Source organism: Gavia stellata, chromosome 13, assembly GCF_030936135.1.
Source record: "Gavia stellata isolate bGavSte3 chromosome 13, bGavSte3.hap2, whole genome shotgun sequence".
Lineage (NCBI taxonomy): Eukaryota > Metazoa > Chordata > Aves > Gaviiformes > Gaviidae > Gavia > Gavia stellata.
The window spans coordinates 1,388,215-1,408,539 of NC_082606.1; the positions used below are offsets into that span (position 1 = coordinate 1,388,215).

A 20,325-nucleotide genomic window follows, 5' to 3' on the forward strand; every position below is an offset into this window, starting at 1 on the left:
ATAAGCCTGGAAGAGCCAAACTGTCAACGTACCATCATCACGGCTCAGAGTGAAACAGCTACGCAAAGATTTGTGGGTTCGGGAGCAGAGAGGCAAGCACGCATACGGAAAAAGCTTTATTCTAGATTTCTAGCCCATTTTGGCCCCACCAGCTGCACGATCAGCTCACGTAGACCAGAAGCAAGGCCAACACATGCTGCCCCACGGGACAGGAGGCTCCTCGGAGAGGCGAGACCTCATCCGCGTCGAATCTAAGCAATAAATCTTCACCCGCGACTTCAAACAACATGACACGTCGGGAACCTGTCATTAGGTAATTAAGAACCTGAATATTTTTTACACCTAGGATGTATCACTGCAGGCCACGCACAAGCAAGCCACCCATTGCTCCACAGCGACGGTGGGGGGAGTCTCCAGTGCCGGCCAAAAATGGGACCAGGAGCTGATGATCTGGGAACAAAAATAAAACCTTGGGGTTGTGAGCCAGGCTCTGTCCCAGCCGAGCTTGCGTGCTAGAAGTTTAAGAAGGGGGTTGTTTGCTGACAGCTTAAAGGATTTAAGGGAAGGATTAACCATGGCTTTGCTGATGAGGGAACCGGTGGCAAACTCGGAGCAATCCCATGAGGATGGGGAGAAGCTGGAAGAGGACAGGGAAACAGGGGACAAGCCTACGACGGCAAATACAACAGGGACGGTTTGCTTCGCGTAGGGAACTCAACCAGGAGCTGCTCTTCCACGCATTAACAACCTTCACTTGCCGTCCACTATATCAAGTGGACAGCTCTGGAGTCCCGCCTTCATGGGAGAGCACTGGGTCATTTAGGGAACCAAAGGTGCCCACATGCTGTATAAGTGAGAAAATCGCAGCCCTCAGTCACGAGTAAAGATGCCCAAAAAGAAGAGAGTGCAGAAGGCCGGGAGGAGAAGGACGTGGTGGTGGGAGTCCTGGTCTGGAGGTGGGGCAGGAGGGAAATCCTGCTACAGAGCAGCAGGCAGCAAGGAACCGCAGCTCGACGGCACCAGCTGATCCAGGAAAGCTTCATGTTTGTTGTCTAAGAGCTCCGTGAAGTGTTTACAGCCAAATCAGGCTTATATCCAGGTGGATGTAATAGATAAAAAGCAGGAGGAGGCAGATCTGCTCCAGATCGGCAGAGGAACACGCAACTGGAGGGGTTCGTTCCAGCAAGCAGGGGATGCTGGTCACTGGGAACATACGTAGACAGATCGATGGACTTGTCTGGCAAGCTGGAGCCCAGCAACAAGGGCATGCTCCAGCTGGGAGCAGCTAATCTACCCGTTCAACCCCCTCCAGCTGCTCAGCAAATGAGCATGGTCCCCTTAAGAGAAAGCACAATCAGCACAGATTTAGCTGGAAGAGGGTGGGGATATCGCTGAGCTCCAAGCCATGGTCTGAACCTTATCTGCTGCTTTAATACCTATCAGTGTTGATACAGATTAAAGGATTAGTCAGGATTACTGAAGGCAACCCCCCTCGCCCCAGGCAGCGAGGATGGGCACGGGTGCGGTGCAGCTCCAGCATTCCCCTCTTGCGCCCACAGCCCTTCGCGCTGCGCCCTTGGGAGAGGAGCCTACCAAAAGCGTGGCGAGGAGGCTCTCCGTGAGCAACAGCAGCCTTGAAACGTCAACCCATACGCAGGGGAGCGAGACTGGGCTCTCCAGGAAGAAAACGAAGCCTCGCCAGCCGGAATCCCAGCAGGAGTCAGGTTTGTTGTCCCTACGGTTGCCTACCAACACAGGCCACGTTCAGCAAGTCTTCATGGGCCAGCACCACCAGAAGAAACCATCCCACCACACTCCACCCATGGCTGCCCATTCCTACCCTGGCCCAAAGCCCTCTTTTACCAACACAAGCATTTGTGCAGCGTTGGGAAACCGCCTGGTTAAAGCCTGCTTTTGATGTTGCTCAGCATAGCTTTTAATTGGATCATTTCCCTGACCCAGTTCTGCACATGGTTGCACAAACCCTGGAGCACCAGTGTGGGAAGAGGTGGCCCGGAGTAGGCAGGACACCTCTTGGCGCAGCAGCAAAGCCCCGATGATCACGCAAGTGGGCAGGAAAGTTCCTGTGCCCAAACTCAGGCTGAACATGAACTTTGTGAGATTTCCCATCTTCCAAAGAGATCATAACCAAATGTCCGCTGTGTCCAGAGAGCCGTCTCCTGAAACCTGGCTGGGCTGAAAGTAGTTCAGGACACCAGGGAAGACTGGAGATCCCCAAGCAGAGCAACACCCCACCGCTGCCTCCCATCCCCACATACCCTGCCCTTCCTTCTCCAGGCAGGAGCCATCAAGTAGGAAGACCACGGCTGTGGTCTTCCCCTGGGCAGCAGGGAGGATGGCAGGACCTCACATCTCAGCCGGTCAACATCCAGGACAACCTGACTCTTAAGTATAAGGGTGCAAAGAGTAGTGGCAAGCCCCCAAGCAACAGGCAAGCTGTGTGTAGGCACTCAGAGGAAGCCAGCAAGGAGAGCAGGCTACAGCATGGCAGAGGAGGTAGAGCAGTCCACTTCGGATGTTCAGACAGATTTATGGAGGAGCTAAGAAAATGCAGACATTTTGGGACAATTTAGCTGGGCAGCACAGCATGTTTACCAAACACCACAAAACGAAGCTTCGCTTGTCCAGGGCACTGGTCGCTATTCTTCACACCCGGCTTAGGGGAGAGCCATCTCTTGAGATGCAGACGGGCTTCAGCGTGCACCCGCATCCTGACATTGCCGCTTTCATGTGTGAGTTGGCTTTGGTGGGAGACCCTTCCAGCAAGGAACCACTGGCATGCGAAAGAATCACAGAATGGTTGAGGTTGGAAGGGACCTCTGGAGATCATCTGGTCCAACCCCCAGCTCAACCAGGACCACCCAGAGCAGGCTGCTCCGCTCTAGGGAGTGTTTTACGTGGCTGGCCTGCCTCCTTTACTAGTGAATCCCAATCCAGCACCTCCACACAAAATCTGCATGCTGAGCAGCATCTCAAGCATGGGACGCTCTCAAAGCGCCACCCATCCGAAGGGCTTTGCAAGTCAGATACTGCTGAGACTGAGGGTGGAACCAAACCTGGCTCCTCCAGTTCCCGTGCTTTCCCCACAAGGACAACGGGAGGGAATGGCAGAGACACCGAAGCAGTCAGAGACAAGATGACAGGCTTAGACGTTGGGGCAAAAGACCTGCAGAGTAAGACACCACCGTTCTGAAATGATCACCTTCCAGAGCCAAGCTCAACTTCCCCAGGCAGTGCACTCACATCCACGTGCCAGCATCCCACATACCACAGTGATTCAAGGATGATCCTTTAGATCAAGCTGCAAGCCCAAGGCAGTCCCCCTCCAGCAGCCGGCTTCTTCCCAGCAAAATACCACCAGGCTCAAACTGCCCAGTAGCTATGGTGGAAGGCACGTGACGCCCAGGCCACGTACTGCTAATGTGCTCATGAAAAATATACACAGATAAAAAGATTCCTTCCCCCCACGCAGAGAAGGTCTGAGTAAGAGGAAGGACCAAAATCTTCACCAAATTGGTCACGCTTCACTCAAAAATACACACTGTACGATCGCCTCTCCATAAGAAACAAGATAAAGGGTCAAGACGTGCAGGACTGGACTTTCAAAAAAGCTTAATGAGCAACCCTACACTGAGATTTTCTTTTCGGTCCAGAAAAAAACAAACAGCCTTTGCCCCACCGGGAAGGCAGGAGCTGCAGAAGCTGCACCGGGTGCTCGGGCAACCGCCTGCCAATAACAATAAATCTGACATTGGAACAGCGTTACAGCCCAGCGCCAGGACAGGTCAATTAAGCCTCTACAAATTCTTGGCCCAGATGGAACAGCGGCTGCTTTCAGCCCCGTTGGGTTACAAGCCAGCTGGAGTCCTCCAGAGAGTCTCTGGAGCTGGGCTCCACGTCCTACCCCACTCTCCCGGCACGGCTCCTGGCCAGCGTGGATGTGTTCAGCCGTCCCAGAGCTCTGAGGAACTCTGCGGGCAGAGCCACCAAGCCTGATGGTGCTTTCCAGAGTTCATGTTTCTAGAACCAAGAGAAGCCCCTGAGAAGGAACACGCTGTCCCACCAATACGACCTCCTCCAAGTTAGTATCAAAACTTTATGGAGTCAAGGCTATTGGTCATGACTTTAATCCTCCGCTCACCGGCGGTGGTGTCATCCCCTGGTTGCACTCACCCTTCGCTCCTGCCCCCTCCAAAGCCGCTGGTTGTTTTAAATGAACTCGAGCAGCAGCACGCTTAAGGCCTGGCTTTGCATATTACTCAACGGGACATGACAGCCGCCTATGTTCTCACCAGGGGAGTCCAACCTACAAAACATGAACCCTAAGGCTCGACGGGATATGCAAGCCACCAGCCAAGAGGTTCAGAAGAAAGTCCTCCTATAAGCACGCTTTTTTTAATAGTACCTTAAGAGCTGTCTGTATTCAGTTAGTTGTGAATTAACCGAGCTGACCCAATACAACCAATCCTGGGTCCTTCGGAAGAGGCACGGTACAGCACAAAGCCAGGGTTGGATCGCATGCAAGCCAGGGGAGCACGTTAAGCTTCCTCCAGTGGATCTAACTCTGTCCCCTACAAAGCAGATGGCATCAAAAACATATTTTGCTTCGTGGCCACGCAACTTTGGAGAACACATGCCACGTATACCTACATGTCTCATCAAGGAAGAAGTGTAGCTCCTTTTCACTGCACAAGTTGTCAAACAAAGTCACAGCATACGGACGTGTGATTTTTAGTGAAAACACTGCCAGAAGGAGCATGACGAAGGGGGCAGAGTTAAGGCTGCTGCACTCGGCTTAGCTCTACGCTTCCCAGGTGCCATGAGCCAGACACTCAACTCCAGTGCTGCACCAACCTACTTTTCAGATGGCTCATCATACAATACCCTAAAGACCATCCGTATCACGTTGTCACCGTTGCATCCTCAACGCCTAAAGCTATGCTAGGTATTGGGCTTGTTACATCAGCTTGTCACAGGATCAGATGTCATCCCGAAGGAGCGAAAGCAATTCATCGCGGGCGCGAGGAAGATGGATGTGTGCATCAGCAGGTTCCAGACTGCTCCGATCAACTTGACCACATGCATGCAGATCCCTCCTCTCAGGAATTCAGTCACCTCAACCATGACTTTCTGCAACTTCCCTGACCGCTATTAGATCATCTCACGCAGCACGTGACAAACTCAAACACTCTTGTGGAGAATTTATAGTCCTATAACCCCCAGCAGGAACGACCAGCTGGAGCATTTGGGGGCTTCCTAGGGTTGTTCATTGTGCTCACCCACAAATTGTTTTACAAGAAAAAGTCCCGAGAGCGGTACTTAGTGTCAAGCAAAGATTATTTTTGGCAGCTTTATCAGAACAGTTCTCACTCCCTTAACCTCTTCTTGGATGAAAGCACATTTAGAAAAACAGTCCAGATGTTGGAATATCAATAAAACAAAAAGCAATGGTACAACGCAGTCTTGAAGAGCCCTTTACAAATAAACACAACTTTGGGGGGGGGGTTCTGCTCAGCAGCGCCAGGCCCACACTCATAAACCAAAACTACATGCCCACCTCGCCTGGAATCGGAAAACAAAAGCTGGTTTGGGTTACCCATCTCGAGGACGTGCACGCAAGAACTGCTCCTGCAGCTCTCCTTCCCCTAAATAGTCAAGCAACTCGTACCGCTCGATGGATTTTTAATCAAATTTTCCAAAATAACAGCTTACAGAAGGAGTTACAACTAAGCCAAACCCCAAAATGAGAAACTTGACATGAGAAGATGTTCTGGGAAACTCGCCATCAGCTCTAAGCAAGGGTTGGGAGAGCTAAGATTAACCTCCCATCACAGCAACAGGTTTGTCCAGCAACTGAGCACGCCTGTTTGAACCTGGACATCACCCATGAGGGCTTTGAACCTCACAGCAGCATTTCCCAGTCCCAACAGCATTTACCATTACCATCAATAACTGAGCACCATAGAATCATAGAATGGTTTGGGTTGGAAGGGACCTTCAAACACCATCTCGTCCAACCCCCTGCCATGGGCAGGGACACCTTCCACTAGACCAGGTTGCTCAAAGGCCCACCCAACCTGACCTTAAACACTTCAAGGATGGGGCATCCACAACTGCTCTGGGAAACCTCTTCCAGTGTCTCACCATTCTCATCATGGAAACACCTCTTCCCTAGGTCCAATCTAAATATACCTCCCTTCAGTTTAAAACCATTGCCCCTTGTTCTGTCACTGCAGATCTTGGTAAAAAGTCTCCATCTTTCTTATAAGCCTCCTTTATATATCGAAAACCCACAATAAGGTCTCCCCACAGCCTCTCCAACTGAACAACCCCAACTCGCTCAGCCTTTCTCCATAGCAGACGTGTTCCAGCCCCCTGACCATTTCCATGGCCTCCTCTGGACCCGCTCTCACAGGTCCGTGTCTTTCTTGTGCTGGGGACCCCAGAGCTGGATGCAGTACTTCAGGTGGGGTCTCACGAGAGCAGAGTAGAGGGGGTGCAACACCTCCCTCCACCTGCCAGATACACTTCTTCAGATGCGGCCCAGGATGCGGTTGGCTTTCTGGGCTGCAAGCGCACCTTGCCGGCTGATATCCAATCTGTCACCCACCAGTAGCCCCAAGTCCTCCTCCACAGGGCTGCTCTCAACCCACTCACCCCCCAGTCTGCACTGATAGCGGGGATTGCCCTGGCCCAGGCGCAGGACCTTGCACTTGGCCTTGTTGAACTTCACGAGGTTTACATGGGCCAACTCCTCAAGCCTGTCACGGTCAACTTCTTGAAGAAATCCAACCGTATCACACTACCGTCCCAATCTGCAAGGCCGCTATTACTATAAATTAAGCAATCTTCTCTTCCTGAGACACACTGGCCATCTCCAGCAGGTCTGGGATGACTTTCATCAACTGCTCCCAGAAGACTCTGCTGACAGCAAGTCTCCAGCATGCTGAAGGCGGCTTATTTTCTCCCTCCTCTCACCCAGCCCGGGGGGAGGACAGGAACGCTAATGCAATCCCATTAAATGGGCCAGAAGAAACCCAACCCACCCGAGCCATGGCCCCATCTTTGCCCTTTCCATTCACTGGCAATCTCAGCGTGAAGAGAGGCTGTCAGAAGATTTCTTGGGTTTCCTTAAGTTCTTCTGCCAAGTTCTGATTAAAATCCTCCTAAGTGGTTTTCTCTTTATTCGATTTCCTAGAACTGAGAAGTAAAGTGGACCTGAGAGCAGCACTGAGTGCTGGATCTAATAGCCACCGACACAGCTGGGCCATCCGAGTCTCCCACGCCGAATCGTTAGGATCAATGGGAAATTGAAAGCGATTCTCTTCCCATCTCCCATATCACATCATCAGCTCCCAGAAGAGACTGGGTTTTAACGGCCCTGCTTGCTGGCGGGAGGCTGGAACCACTTGGTCGACGTGGGCTGCCGAGGCACCTCTCGCCAGGCACTGCTTTAAAGCCGTGTCTGAAACGGGTTGACTGGTGAGGATGGTTCCCAAAGGCTTTTGGGCAATGCACAATGGTGGAGCAGTGGGTAAGGAGCAAAGCAGGGCACATAACACAGGTCTCCATACTGAGGAATGTTCAATTTAACAAAACCCTAGTCCCCCATCCCAACTCCACGTGCTCCGCTTCATGATGATGGCTTCAAAAGAGGAGCCAACCTCTCATCACAGGCTCCTTGTGCTTGAGATCTGTGCCAAACTGGATCCCCCTCCTTGCCCAGAAAATCTGACTGCTCCTGTGGCCTGGAGGATGAAGCCATTGGTTTCTTGCCCAGAAACAACAGGCACCTGCAAGTCTGGTCGCTCTTGTTCCTGCGACCAAAGGCTGGAGGCCATCAGGATGCCATAAAGATGTGGTGCATCTCACCCGTCCTCTTCTCCCAGCCAAGAGCAGCCAAGGAGAGCCCCTTCCCTGCAGGAAGGCAGATGCATTTGACCCCAGGGCTCAAACACACTGGGAGCGTCGGGTACGGAGGCGGTGCAACGGGAACCCCAAAACAGCCTCCGTTCACACAACAAGAAAAACCAGAACCAGATCTGCTGCTGCCCTCTCCACCGCGCCTTCCACCTTTGAAGGGCCCCACTGAGGGAGGTGCTCCTGCCAGGAGCCAAGGCACTACTGTTGAGTACACAGCCTGGAAATCCCAAAATTTCCATTTTTTAATGCCACGCACCTCCTCACACCCTTGGGGGAACAGGTAAACACTGAACCCACTTACAGAGACCATGTGGACAGCACACAAGCTGGTCCAAGCTACCATTGAGTTATCCATCGTGGGGAACACCGACAGCTCCTGTTTTCTTGGTCTGTAGGATGGAGCAGAGAGGAGCACAGGCTGTGAGCCCCTCAAAAGCCAGGCCTTTTGCTGGGACGTGGCTCCTCCACAAATGAACCAGGCAGCGATCCGGCAAAGCCACGGCACATTCAGTCACTCTTACGCTGGAGGGTGGTTTCACGTGCAGCCTTCGCTTTTTTGATGCAAGAGCACGGCCTGAGAGCTGAACCAGCTGCTCTCCCCACTAGCAAGGGGCTTTAACTCTTCCCCCAGGTCAGGGCAGCTAAGAAATGCTCTGCTCGTGGCCGTAGGGTTTCTACCAAAAGGCTGGTTTCCTTGAAAGGGACATTCAAAGCTCAGCCCCTCCAGCTCCCTTCACCCCGTACACAAAGCGGAGTATTAATAGCCGGTCTGGAAGACCATAAAACACTAAATACCTAAAGAGTTCCTGTACCTTGAAATGTTAATGCTAAGCAAAAAAAGAAACCTTCCTGTTAGCAAACTGCTTGGCTCTGTGATATATATACATGATTGCCTTCCTCCCCTCCAAGCCACAGAACAGCAAACAGCACTTGAAACCCTAAAACGCTGCTCTACTGACAAGGCATCCTATAGATCTGCTCGTCTCCCCAGCGCCCGGACGGGAGAGGCTTCGCCAGCACATGCCAGCTCTTCTTGATGACTTAGTTACCACCTCAAAGAGCTGGCTGGCGTCCAGCCATCCTCCCCTTAACAGGATCCTTTTCAGCCTTCCAAAGCGATCTCCCCCCGGCCCCGAGCACGCACCGCCCAGCCCCAGTTCTTTCCTCTTCTTCCAAGCCTCCCTTCCCTGCTCAACTGCTGGAGCTCAGCTCCGGCACTGATGTCCCTCCTCTCTCCCATGGCTTTGCTCCCTTCTCCTTGCAAAGGGTCTCTCTCGTCTATGCCGTGGAGGGCGAAGGGGGCACAGGAGCACTGGCAGAGGGACCGGAGCGAAGACCTGGGGTTGTGCGTCCCCCCGGGGAGGGTGGGTCAGGATCCCAAGCTGGCAGGGCAGCGCCAGCTGGAAATACTCGCTTGGAGTTGGTATAGTCACGTTAGCTGTGGCTCTCAGCAGGCACCGTGCTCGGCGTGGGACCACGAGGACAGCGCAGCCCCTTTGCCGCACACGCCAGCGATGCAGCACCCCAGCACCGACATCAGCTTTAGCAGTATCAATTATTTTTGGGATGAACGTCCCCAGGGAACAAGTACCTTTCAGACAACACACCCCATGCTGCCACTCGCCCCCATCCATGGGCGAGCTGCCGGGCGGATGCAGCTCTCCCTCCTCCATCCTGACCGGCAACGGGCTCGAAGCCAGGACCGAGCCCCTGGCTCCAGGTCCTCTTCTGAGGGCTGAGCCCGAGGACGGTGGCTGCCAGCCGTGCGGCACGCGGTTCGCTCCAGAACAAGCCACATCCATCTGTTAAACAGATGAGTGGGGCCGTTCCCAGCGCAGGAGGCTGCGTACCTGCATCTCAAGGACTGGAGGGAGGGATGAGGGGGTGAGCCGGGGGAGTCTGGGAATGGTGTTTGTTTGCATAGCACCTGGGGGGGAAAAAAAAAAAAAAAAAAAAATCACAATATTGCATTTACATAGCTAATTGGGGGAGCGAGCTTCCCAGAATGAAATTACTTTCTGGCTTGGGAAAAGAAAAAAAAACCACCAAGCCAACCACAGGATTTGTAGCTGGAATGGTGCGTTCTCCACCCAGAGCACCTTGGGTGCTCTCCCCGACAAAAGTCCGTGCTCGTGCCTAACAGGGGAGCATCCGATCCGTACAGGGGAAACTGAGGCACGGAGGCGCCAGTGTTTGCATCAAGGCAGGGCAGCCAAAGGCCCCGACAGCTCCTCTTGCTCCCTCGGCGCCAGAGGAAAAGCACTTTTGAGTTGTATCACATCCCACCCCCTAGACAGGATGTAAAACGTGATGACCTCCATGTCGTGACCAGAATTAAAGCTTAAGCCTGCAAAGCAGGCTTGCTCTCCGCATTATTCATTGCGGCACACTTCAAGAGACCCCAGGCGAACAAGGGCCAGACAACATTTTAAAATAAATCTAGACACTTACCAAGTTTTAAACCAATTTTCAGTGTCAAGCACAGGGGAAACATCAGCAGATATGAGCACGCGCCATTACCACACCATATAAAAGCTTTGTGGTTAATGTCTTCCTGCAAAGGGATTTATCCTGTCCGCAGCGCGCTGGGATGGAACCGGCACCATTCAGCCAGCCAGGGGCAAGGACGGGGGTACGGGAGGAGGAGAGAGGGACAGCATAGGCATCACGTGCCCTCCTGGGTTGAGCGGTGCTGGCTGAAGTCACCGCGAGCCCTGCGAGAGGCCAGTGGCCGGGCAGAGCCCCCAACCCCTTACACCACAGCATCACCCAGCAAAGCATCCCCGTCTCCAGCCCCAGGCAGCATCACCACTGCCTGCGATCCCGTCTGTCCCAGCAGCATGGCATGCCCACCCGTGCCAGCCCACAACCTGAGCTCACCCTAGAAAACCCCGAGCACGTTTATTTACATCAGATCAGTTCCCTGAGCTGTTCCGTGGGCTGGAATGAGTAACAGGGACAGGAATATCTCGAGCAGATGTTGTCACCAAATACAACGTATCGTCAGGCTGCTGGTAGCTTTAAATCATTTCAGAGCCCAGCGATTCCCTTCCAGCCCTGGGCTGCTCTCCCCAGCTCTCCGACTCCAGCCGCTGGCTCAACATCTACGAGACCTGGCGTGTCTTTCCCCTTGCAGCTCCAGGTGTTGATGGCTACGAGGTGGGACCATCACAAGAAGGCACCCCAGAAGTCCACTGCAATCACCAGCTGCCTTTTATCCTGCCCAGGGGTGCTGCCTGCCATCAGCTCCGAATATTTTGGGTGCCTCCTCGCCCAGCACATCTCCGAGGTCACCTGCACACAAGGACTCACAGGTGAGACGGATTTCAACAGCTCCAGCCCGAAGCATCCTCAAGAGCACTGGCAAGAGGAACACAGTGCTGTGTTTCCAGGGCAAACATCGGGAAAACAGCGGCACAGAAGATGCCATGCCTGCAGGAAACAGGGAAAAGGCGGCAAATCCCCAACAAGCCATCTTTGAAAAGCAGAGGAAGGGAAAAGCAGGCTGCACTTTGCTCCGCAGCCCTTTCCAGCGGCCTTTCCGGCTGCCGGGTGGAGGAGCAGCTTTGCTCATTAGCGGGTTATTCCTGGCACACTCCCCCTGCATCAGCTCCCCGGCAGAGCCGCGGGAGCAGCTCGCCGGGTTTTGAAGCCTTCGGGGTCACGCGGCGCTCGAGACGCACGAATCTTCCTTTAAAGAAATCTCACTCAGGCAGATAAATGGTGCTGGGTAACGGGGGTCATTAGGCTAATAAGCAGCCACCATCAGCCTGGAAGCAAAGCAACAAACACGAGAGAGTCTCCCCGAGCCGGTTAGCTTCAAAATCTGTCCCATCTCAAGCAGTTACCGTCTCTGTGAGTCAGCAGGATCAACCACCCACCAGCCTTTTCATCAAAACCTCTTAATCAAGGCATCGGGGGAGCAGATTTGCAGCTCACCCGCGCTGAGGAAGCAGTGCACGGACCCCGTCAAGAAGGAGCCATCCCCCCTGCATCAGCCTCTTCGTTAGCTCTCACGCTTTGGGAGCGGGGTGACGTCTCCTCCGCTTTCCCAGCACAGCTCTGTTTCCTACCGCCATGTCCTTGACGGAGAGCCACAGATCCTGCTTCCCACTCCGGCAGAGACAGGGATGCATTTCAGTGTGATGATCTATTAAATGGGATATGGCAACGCCAACGGGTCAGTAACTCACCCCTTAACTGGTCCTTCCCGACGCTGCCAGCCAGGAAAGCAAACAGGGGGAGATGCAATTTTTCCTATATAAAACCTTCGGAGGTGGGATCGGCCGAAACTCCCAGCCTGCTACATCTAGCAGTTATTTAAAAAAAAAAAAAAAAAGCCCACATATAAATAACCTCTCAGCAGGAGCCAAAACTCAAAGACTAACCCCATGGTTTTAAGTGAACGAGGCCAATTTCCTCCTTTGTAGCTCTTGACACATGTTGGCTGCGTGCCCCCTTCTTGCCTTGTTCCTGCAGCAGAAGGCTCCAGGCAGCGGGTCCGGGGACGATAAGGAAACGAGCGGCGTAATTCCCAAGGCCTCCCAACGCAGCCCTGTCAGCAGCTCCGGAGGTGGCAAATTCCAGCGTGGCTGGAGAAAAGAAACCACGGCGAGAGGAGCAGGCAAGAGCCGGCAGCTGCCTGCACTCCCCCTGGCACTTCCTTGAGCTGCCAACGCCGCTCCGGCTGCCGTTCCCCGGAAAGAGCCAAGCCCTGCGGAGCGAGGGGTGGGAAACGGCGCTGGGAAGGCAGGAAAACGACTTCTGCCTGGGGTTTTGGGTACGAGCAGGTCCCTACCCCAAGCGCTGGGCTTCCCATGTGCCCTAAAATTCCCTGGGGAAAACGAAGTACAGGGTTAACGCAGCTGCGAAGGGATGAATGGAGCGAGCTTTGGAGGGGCTGTAAAACAAAAATTGTTTTCATCGAAACGCCTCCATTGGGAGTTTCTCCGCCTAAACTCTGGCCCCAAGACAAAGAAACCCACGCTGGGTGCTACCCATCACATCTGGGTCAAAATCACATGCCCGTCTTCGAAGCACGAGGCTGGGACCAGCCCGCAACGCCCTGTCCCGGCTTTGTCCCATACCAAGCGTTCCCAAACCCACGGTCTCAAACACAGAGACCTCTTCATCCTCGCCTCAATGGGGATCTCAGGTCAGAGCAGCCCGGGTTTTGCCGATGCCTTGCATCAAACGTCTTGACATTTGGGGTGGGAAAAGCTGTTTTAACGTGTTGGGGTTTTCTGCAAGCACAGAAGGCTCTCAACACGCAGAAGGCTCCAGCCCTCGGCACAGCGGCTCCCCGCTCCCACGGCGTTCCTGGGGGACCTCGGTGGTCAAACCACAGTTGAACTGTTTTGTACAGGAGCAAGACACAAAGAGCCGCTGGCAAAGGGTGACATCAAATCCTAAAAGGACACATAGAGAACAGAGCTGGAAGCTCTGAGCAACGTGAATCAGCTGCGCTGCTGTACTGGTGCCACTGTCAGCTAGCGAAGGAGAAGAGGACAAGCACTAAGGGACAGCTAGAAGCTGGCGATGGCTGCGATACTGCGACAGTAGAGGCCACGGCAGAGCTGGAGACGTTTATACCCACCAGCAGGATGATGCAAAGCAGCAGCGCAGGATTAACGGCCACATCTCCACAGCCACGTGCAAGGAGCTGCCTCCACGATCAGGTTGGGACCAAGCCCGCAGCAGTCCCTGGGCTCTACACAGAACACCTCTCTCTCTCTTTGAGATACAAAGCTGGAAGCAAATGCAATATCCATCATACAGAAACATCCCTAAGAGAGTCTACGGCCATCTCCCGTTGGGCTTGGACCTAGCAGAGGTACCGTCTCCTGGGCAGATCTCACCTCTTCAAGCTGGAGTCACCTCTTCGCTCCAACCCTCGCCGCTCCATCCACCACCGAACCTCATCCCTCCCACCAAAAATGGCTTTAAAAAGGCACCTGTGCTTTGATTCCAGGTAAAGAATTAATGGGTGGGGGACACCCAGCACCAGGGGAGTCATTCCACGTCCCGGTCACGCTGGGATGGTCACAGCTGTAGGAACAGCGCTGAAGACACCGTGCAGGTCTGCCTCTGGGTTTAGGGGAAGAAGGTCTGCGCAGATGACACCGAAGCCACACTGCAAACTGCCAGACAAGACAGCGGCAACAGGGAGAGCCCAGGGATGTATTTTTGGGGAGTATTTCTTTTTTTGCAGCTGCCACCGGTGTGGCATAGCCACCCCACTTCCTCCACCGCCGTCTGACCTCCCAGCCGCTGTTTGAGCTCCCCCTCCAACGCCACGCCGTCCTCCCACAGAACCAGAAACGTATTTTCACACCAGCTTTGGGGCCCGTCCACTGTCATGTCCCCCACCTTACAACGTCCCCTCGCCATCGGGCCACCCATAGCAGGGGATCTCTGCTTGGGGCATGCGCAGGGCATAGTCACACTGTGTTTGAGGGGGAAATTCAGGGCAAAAAATGCACTGGTGGCTTCTATCCCCTCTCCCGCAGAGGGACATGACCAAATCCACCCTCCTCGCTGCCCGAAACCGCAGCACACGTGACCCGGAGAAGCTTTTCAGAAAAGCCGAGTCTCCAGCGGCTTCTGTTTGCCTTTCCCTTGTTTGCAGCAGCGTCGCATCTGGACGCTCGTCAGGAGGAAGAAAAAAAAAAAAAAAAAATAACCGCCCTCCTCCTGCTGAACAACCTCTCAATCAAAACAAAGCCGGAGCGGCAGCCAAGAGCTGGGAGGCTCTTTTGTTTAATGCTTAACATCCCCTGGCCAGGCCGGCCCGCCCCAGCGTGCCGAGGAGCGGGGTGCCAGGGGCAATGGCGCAGGCAGCGAGCCGGGGTGGAGAGCCAGCAAGCAAGCGCCCACCGCCCCGGCGAATGGACCCCGGGGCCAGCTCAGCCACACGAAAGCGGCCGGTGGGGCAGGCGGTAAAAACAGGCTTCCCAAGCCTGGCCGGCACTGCTGCTCCGTGCACGGCCATTTTGCTGAGCATGGCTGCTCACCGAGAGTAGCCGTTCCCTCCTGAACACCAGTGCCCCCCCCCGCCCCAAACCAAACCCCCACGCAGCTCCGGCCATCCCCAGTGACCCATGGCTTGCCGTCTGCCGAGTCAGGGACTGACCCAGTTGCTGGTTCACGCACTCCGGACATGGGTGCATTAGCACAGGCTCATTTCGCTGCTGCAAGAAGTATTAAGCTCCCACTCCTGCCCTCCCAAATACCTTTTGGGGCTCCAGCCACCCGGGCTGGTGCAAGGAGCTGCCCAGGCACCGAACCACAGCCCGAGGCAAACCTGCGCTGGGTGCTCAGCCCACCCCAGAGACCCTGGAAAGCCCTTCCAGGGTTATTGCCAACTGGTTTCATCATGATCAGCCCCATCCTTGGTGAAGTTATCACTTGTGTCCCGACACACCGATGTCATCAGGTTCGAGGAGGGTACGTAACAAGCCAGGGCATGCTGCAACAGGAGGCTGGATATGGCCAAGATACGCACCTAGAAAAAGGGCGTTCGGGATATTCCGTTCCCGGGGCTTTATCCTGGGAAGCAGCAACCAGAGGAGCCATGGGGTCACACCGGCAAAACATGTCCCATCGAGCCCACGGGCCACATCCACAGGCTCCGTCGCTGCAATGTCAGACACAGGAGCAAGGGCGATCTCGCCCGTGGACACCGCGCCAGCTCAAGCACCTGCTGACATGAAAGGGTGTCTGAAAAAACCCAAAGCAAAGCTCTTTCCTACACCCAGCAAGGAGTGGAGAGCTGCAAAACCCTACAGCGAGATATTTAAAGAGCACAAAAGCAGAAGGAGGGGCAAACGGCGAGCTGACTGTGGCACCAAAGCACCTCATCAAGGAAAAATACTCGCTACTGAAGTGCTCTTTAATCCAACCAAGGAGGTACAACAAACCCTCCTGGCTGGAGGCTGACTGCTCAGCACGCACGTATGCACGGGGAGGTCATCCACTGCAGGCTGAAGCTAGTGGAGGGAGAGACAGTTTCTCTTTCTTCATCCCCAGATGGAGACCAGCCTCCCTGCCCGAAATGGAAGAGGGAGCAGCACAGGGTTAAGCAGAGGACAAGCTGCCGGAGACCAAAGGTTGGGCTGAGTCACATTGCGGCTGTTCCTGTTTCGGTCTGAGCAAGCTTCTCGCTTCCCAGGCAGGGTTTGTCCCCAGGCCTGCAGGAACCCGTCGCCCTCGTCCCCCCGATGCACTCCCCGGAGGAGCTGCCCTCCCACAGCCTGCACGTACCTCCGCTCTTTGCTTCTTCAGACTCCACAAGCCATTTTTGAGGCATCTCTGCAGCTTTCAGGAGACAGGAAGAGCCCAATGCCACTGCTCACCTCCATCTCATCCACTCCGTCCTCCACCCTGCCCCAGCCATCAGCCCATCCTCAGGCTCTTCCTTGAGAAATAAAACTGCTTTCCCACCCCTCGCCACCTGGACACCTTTCTTCTCCTCGCCCACGGCTTTCCCGACCTGAAGGAAGCCAGCTAGCTGCCCCCAGGAGGCTGACGAAACACAGCCGACGTTTCCTCCTCGGCGCAAACGCGACACGTTTTCCTACAGATCCAGACCTTAAATCACTTCTCAAAACAGGGCTCAACCCTCCAGGCTGAGCCTTCATCGGTGTGGTTGTACCTGAATCTGGACAAGTAAAATGGCAGAACCGTCCTCATGGCGTATCTGTACGGAGATGATGGAATGGTTTGAGTTGGAAGGGACCTTCAGAGGTCCTTCAGAGGGACCTTCATCTAGTCCAACCCCCTGTCATGGGCAGGGACATCTTTCATTAGACCAGGTTGCTCAAAGCCCCGTCCAACCTGACCTTGAACACTACCAACCATAGGGCATCCACAACATCTCTGAACTACTTTTTCCAGTGTCTCACTACCCTCATCATAAAAAATTTCTTCCTATGTCCAAAACAAACCTGCCCTCTTTCACTTGAAAACGGCTGTCCCTTGCCCTGCCATTGCAGGCCCTGCCAAAATGTCTCTCTCCATCATTCTTATAAACCCTCTATGACACAGATGGGGTCTCATCAGAGTGGAGCAGAGGGAGAGAATTGCCCCTCTCGACCTGCTGGCCATGCTGCTTGTGATGCAGCTCAGGATGCGGTTGGCTTTCCGGGTTGCAAGAGCACCTTGCTGGCTCATAGCCCATTTGCCACCCACCAGTACCCCAAAGTCCTCCTCCACAGGGCTGCTCTCAACCCATTCACCCCCCAGTCTGCACTGATAGCGGGGATTGCCCCGACGCGGGCGCGGGACCTTGTACTTGGCCTTGTTGAACTTCACGAGGTTCACATGGGCCCACTCCTCCAGCCTGTCAAGGTCCATGATATATCATCCCTGTCTTCATAATCCCCACCTCGCTGTGGCATTTGTACCTGCAGAGGGTTTCTGCAGCTGCATCAGTGAAAGAAAGAAATCTGTAATAATAACAACACAGGAAAAGCCATGCAGGGTATGACCAAAGGTCCAGCCAGCTTCTGTGCTGGCTTTGACAGCAGCAGATGGCTATGAAGGAACAGAACAGCCAAGCATGTTGAGATATTTCCTAAACCACTTCCCAAGCTCCAGCCCTCCTCGGGCTTTTCCCAAGCCAAAAGACATCGCCCCATACACCCCTCCGATGGGTTCCTCCTCCGCAAGCCCACTCAGGTGCCCCAGAGCATCGGTGAACTTTTAGCATCCAGAGCTTTTTGCAGCAGCATCCAAGTCCATCAGGCAAAAGAGCATCTGCTCCTCTTCCCGGTTTCATTCACTCTGGTTCTGCTGCCAGAAAGGACAAGGAAACAACACGTCGTCTCCACACCACTCCTTAATTTTACAGGCTTCAGTCACCTGCCCCAGGAGTCTTCCTCTTGAGCGGAGGAAGCACTGACCTACTTAGCAGCTCTTCTCCCAGAGCCATCCCATGGCCAACCATCCCCAACACCCTTTCCTCCATAGAGGCTCTATCTTTTTGCGGATGGGGAAAAAAAAAACCTCCCCAACATCTCACTGGTATCAGCAACTCTCCCAAATCCACTCAGCATTCCTCACCCATCCCTTCCTGGCATTCTGCACCATGATCCCCATGGCAAAGCAGAAATCCTCCCAGGGAGCCACCAGCTGCAAACACGGCAACGCACACCCCGATAACCCCCTCAGCCACTCTCCCCACACCCCAGCACGTTGACAGCAATAGGGCTGAGCCACCCCAAACGCACACGCTCGTGATGCTCACCCCGTGCACGGCAAACGCGTGTCTTCACGGGCACAGACCAGCGACACCATGTGTGCAGCTAGCACAGAAGAGCTTCTGCTCCAAGCACTAAGAACTCCACACGCTCAAAGTCTTCCCCCATCCACCCGCAGAAATCACAACAGCCATTGTGATTACTAAGAAACAAGATAACCGAGCTGCCGCTCCAGCAGCCGCGTCCAGAAACGGCTGCGCAACCACCCAGAGCCAAACGCCGCTTGGACGGACAGATGGCCGTTCACCCTGTCGGCCACACGCCTCTGGCGGGGCTTTTCACGCCCCCGGTGATCTGGAAGAGCAGCTTCGCCGGCTCAGCATCGCTGCTGCTTGTTAGCGGAGGAGCGACACGTAAAAAAAAAAAAATCACCCACAGCAACCTGTCGGCCCGAGGCTGATCGTCACCACAAGTGGGACAAAACCCACGTACCAACGGCAGACCAAGAAACGAGGCGGTAACTCCTGTCAACCCTGCACCTTGTGCTTGCCTGCACACCCACGCAGATCCCACATTTACTAATACGTTAAGGTCTCCTTCTCTACAAATGATGCAACCAGAGAGAAATCAATTCCTCCGGGAGCTGCAGGGAGCTTTGACAGGCAAGGTGAAGCCACCGGGAAGCAGAACACGGCAGTCAACAGACACTGCCCTGTCCCATCGGGAGCTGGAGCGGGCACAGGACCAGGACATCAGCTTCACCGCCAGCCCAGGCTCCTGCAGAGCAACAGGAGCCGGAGAGGCTTGGACCCGCTTGGCACAGCCGCAGCACCGAAGAAAACAAAGCCCCAAGGGTACGGCAGGATGGTACCCTGACGCACAGTGACTGCAGGTGATTTGCTGGTGTGTGGTTCCCAGAAGCCAGGCACAGCTTGACTGGTGCCCTCCCATTGCCACGTCCAGACTCCGGCACATCACGCGGGCAAACCGCCTTCACGTCAGAACCAGGAGGCAGCAGCCATACATCAGTGCTGGCCCCCAACGGTACAAGTCACACGGTCCCGCTGTAAGCTCCCGCTCCCTCATCACCCGCAGCGGCACGCCCCAACGCAGCAGCGACTGCCAGAGCCGAGCGGCAGCGCCACCTCCACCCGCACCCCGACACCCTTCTTACCTTCTCCGACTTCACCTTTTTCAGCTGGCGGCACTCACTTTCCCCATCCTCCAGCTCCGACTTAACTCCCAAGGGATTGAGCGCAGCTCCCGTGTCAATAGCTATACTCCCAAGCTGCTCGGCAGCAGCAGGCTCTGTCCCCTGGCCCGCATCATACTGTCCCACCCTCACTGCCAGGGCCAGGGGCTGCAGCACGCTGGGCTCCTTCTCCGCCGCAGCCCCCGCACCCTCACTCCTTTCCTTCTTGCTTTTGGATGAGCCACCCTCCTTCTCCTTCTTGGAGCCGGCCACGCTGCGAGACGCCTTGGCCGATTTCTCCGAGCCCTTTGGGGTGACGGCGGGCACCAAGCCACCCGAGTTCGCGCCATCCCCAGAGCGTCCTTGAGCCTCCTTCTTGCCACCAGCTCCCTCGCTGGGAGTGAACAAGGAGGTCCCCGGGGTTGGCTTGCCACTGTCCTTGCCACTCTTGCTCCTTTTCGACTTGGATTTGCCCTCCTTGCCCTGCGGGCCCGGCACCGGGCTCACAAACTTGATGTTATCCGGTAGGGTTGCCACCGCGTTGGGTGCCGGGAGCCCCACCTCTTTGGAGCCCGACATTTCCAATTTCTGCTGATCCTTCTCCAAATCAGCGTCCAGGTCAATGATGAGATTCCCTACGCCAATGTCCCACTCATCCCCGCTGTCGTACGTCTCAACCGGGTTCGCATCGATTCCTTTCCCTCCGGAAGCTCCGCTGCTCAAGGACATCTTAGAGTTAACGGCCCCTCACGGTTCAAGGCTCTTCCCTGCCTCCACGCCCTGGGGGTCACCTACGTCCTCGGGGGGCTTCCAGCGGTGGGGGTCTGCCCAGGTGACGGCATCGCTGCTGGAAGGGAGAGCAAAGAGAACAGGGTTACACATGAAGAGCCCCGGGCAGGCAGATCTGCCTTCATTGGCAGCCACACGTGCAGGCAGGAGAGGTCCTGGGCAGGATGAAAGCCCCCAACCTCCCAAATCCCCCATCACGTG

At 54.9% G+C, this 20,325-nt stretch overlaps 1 protein-coding gene across 1 annotated transcript in view; it reads right to left on the reverse strand.

Annotated features, from left to right (window-relative positions):
• ZNF609 (zinc finger protein 609) overlaps positions 1-20,076 on the reverse strand; it is a 57,951-nt gene extending 37,875 nt beyond the window's left edge. Inside the window, exon 1 of the mRNA XM_059823789.1 lies at positions 19,318-20,076. Coding sequence (XP_059679772.1) covers positions 19,318-20,064 — 747 coding nt within the window. The 5' untranslated portion in view covers positions 20,065-20,076. The remainder of the gene's footprint in view (positions 1-19,317) is intronic.
• Positions 20,077-20,325: the final 249 nt, after the last annotated feature.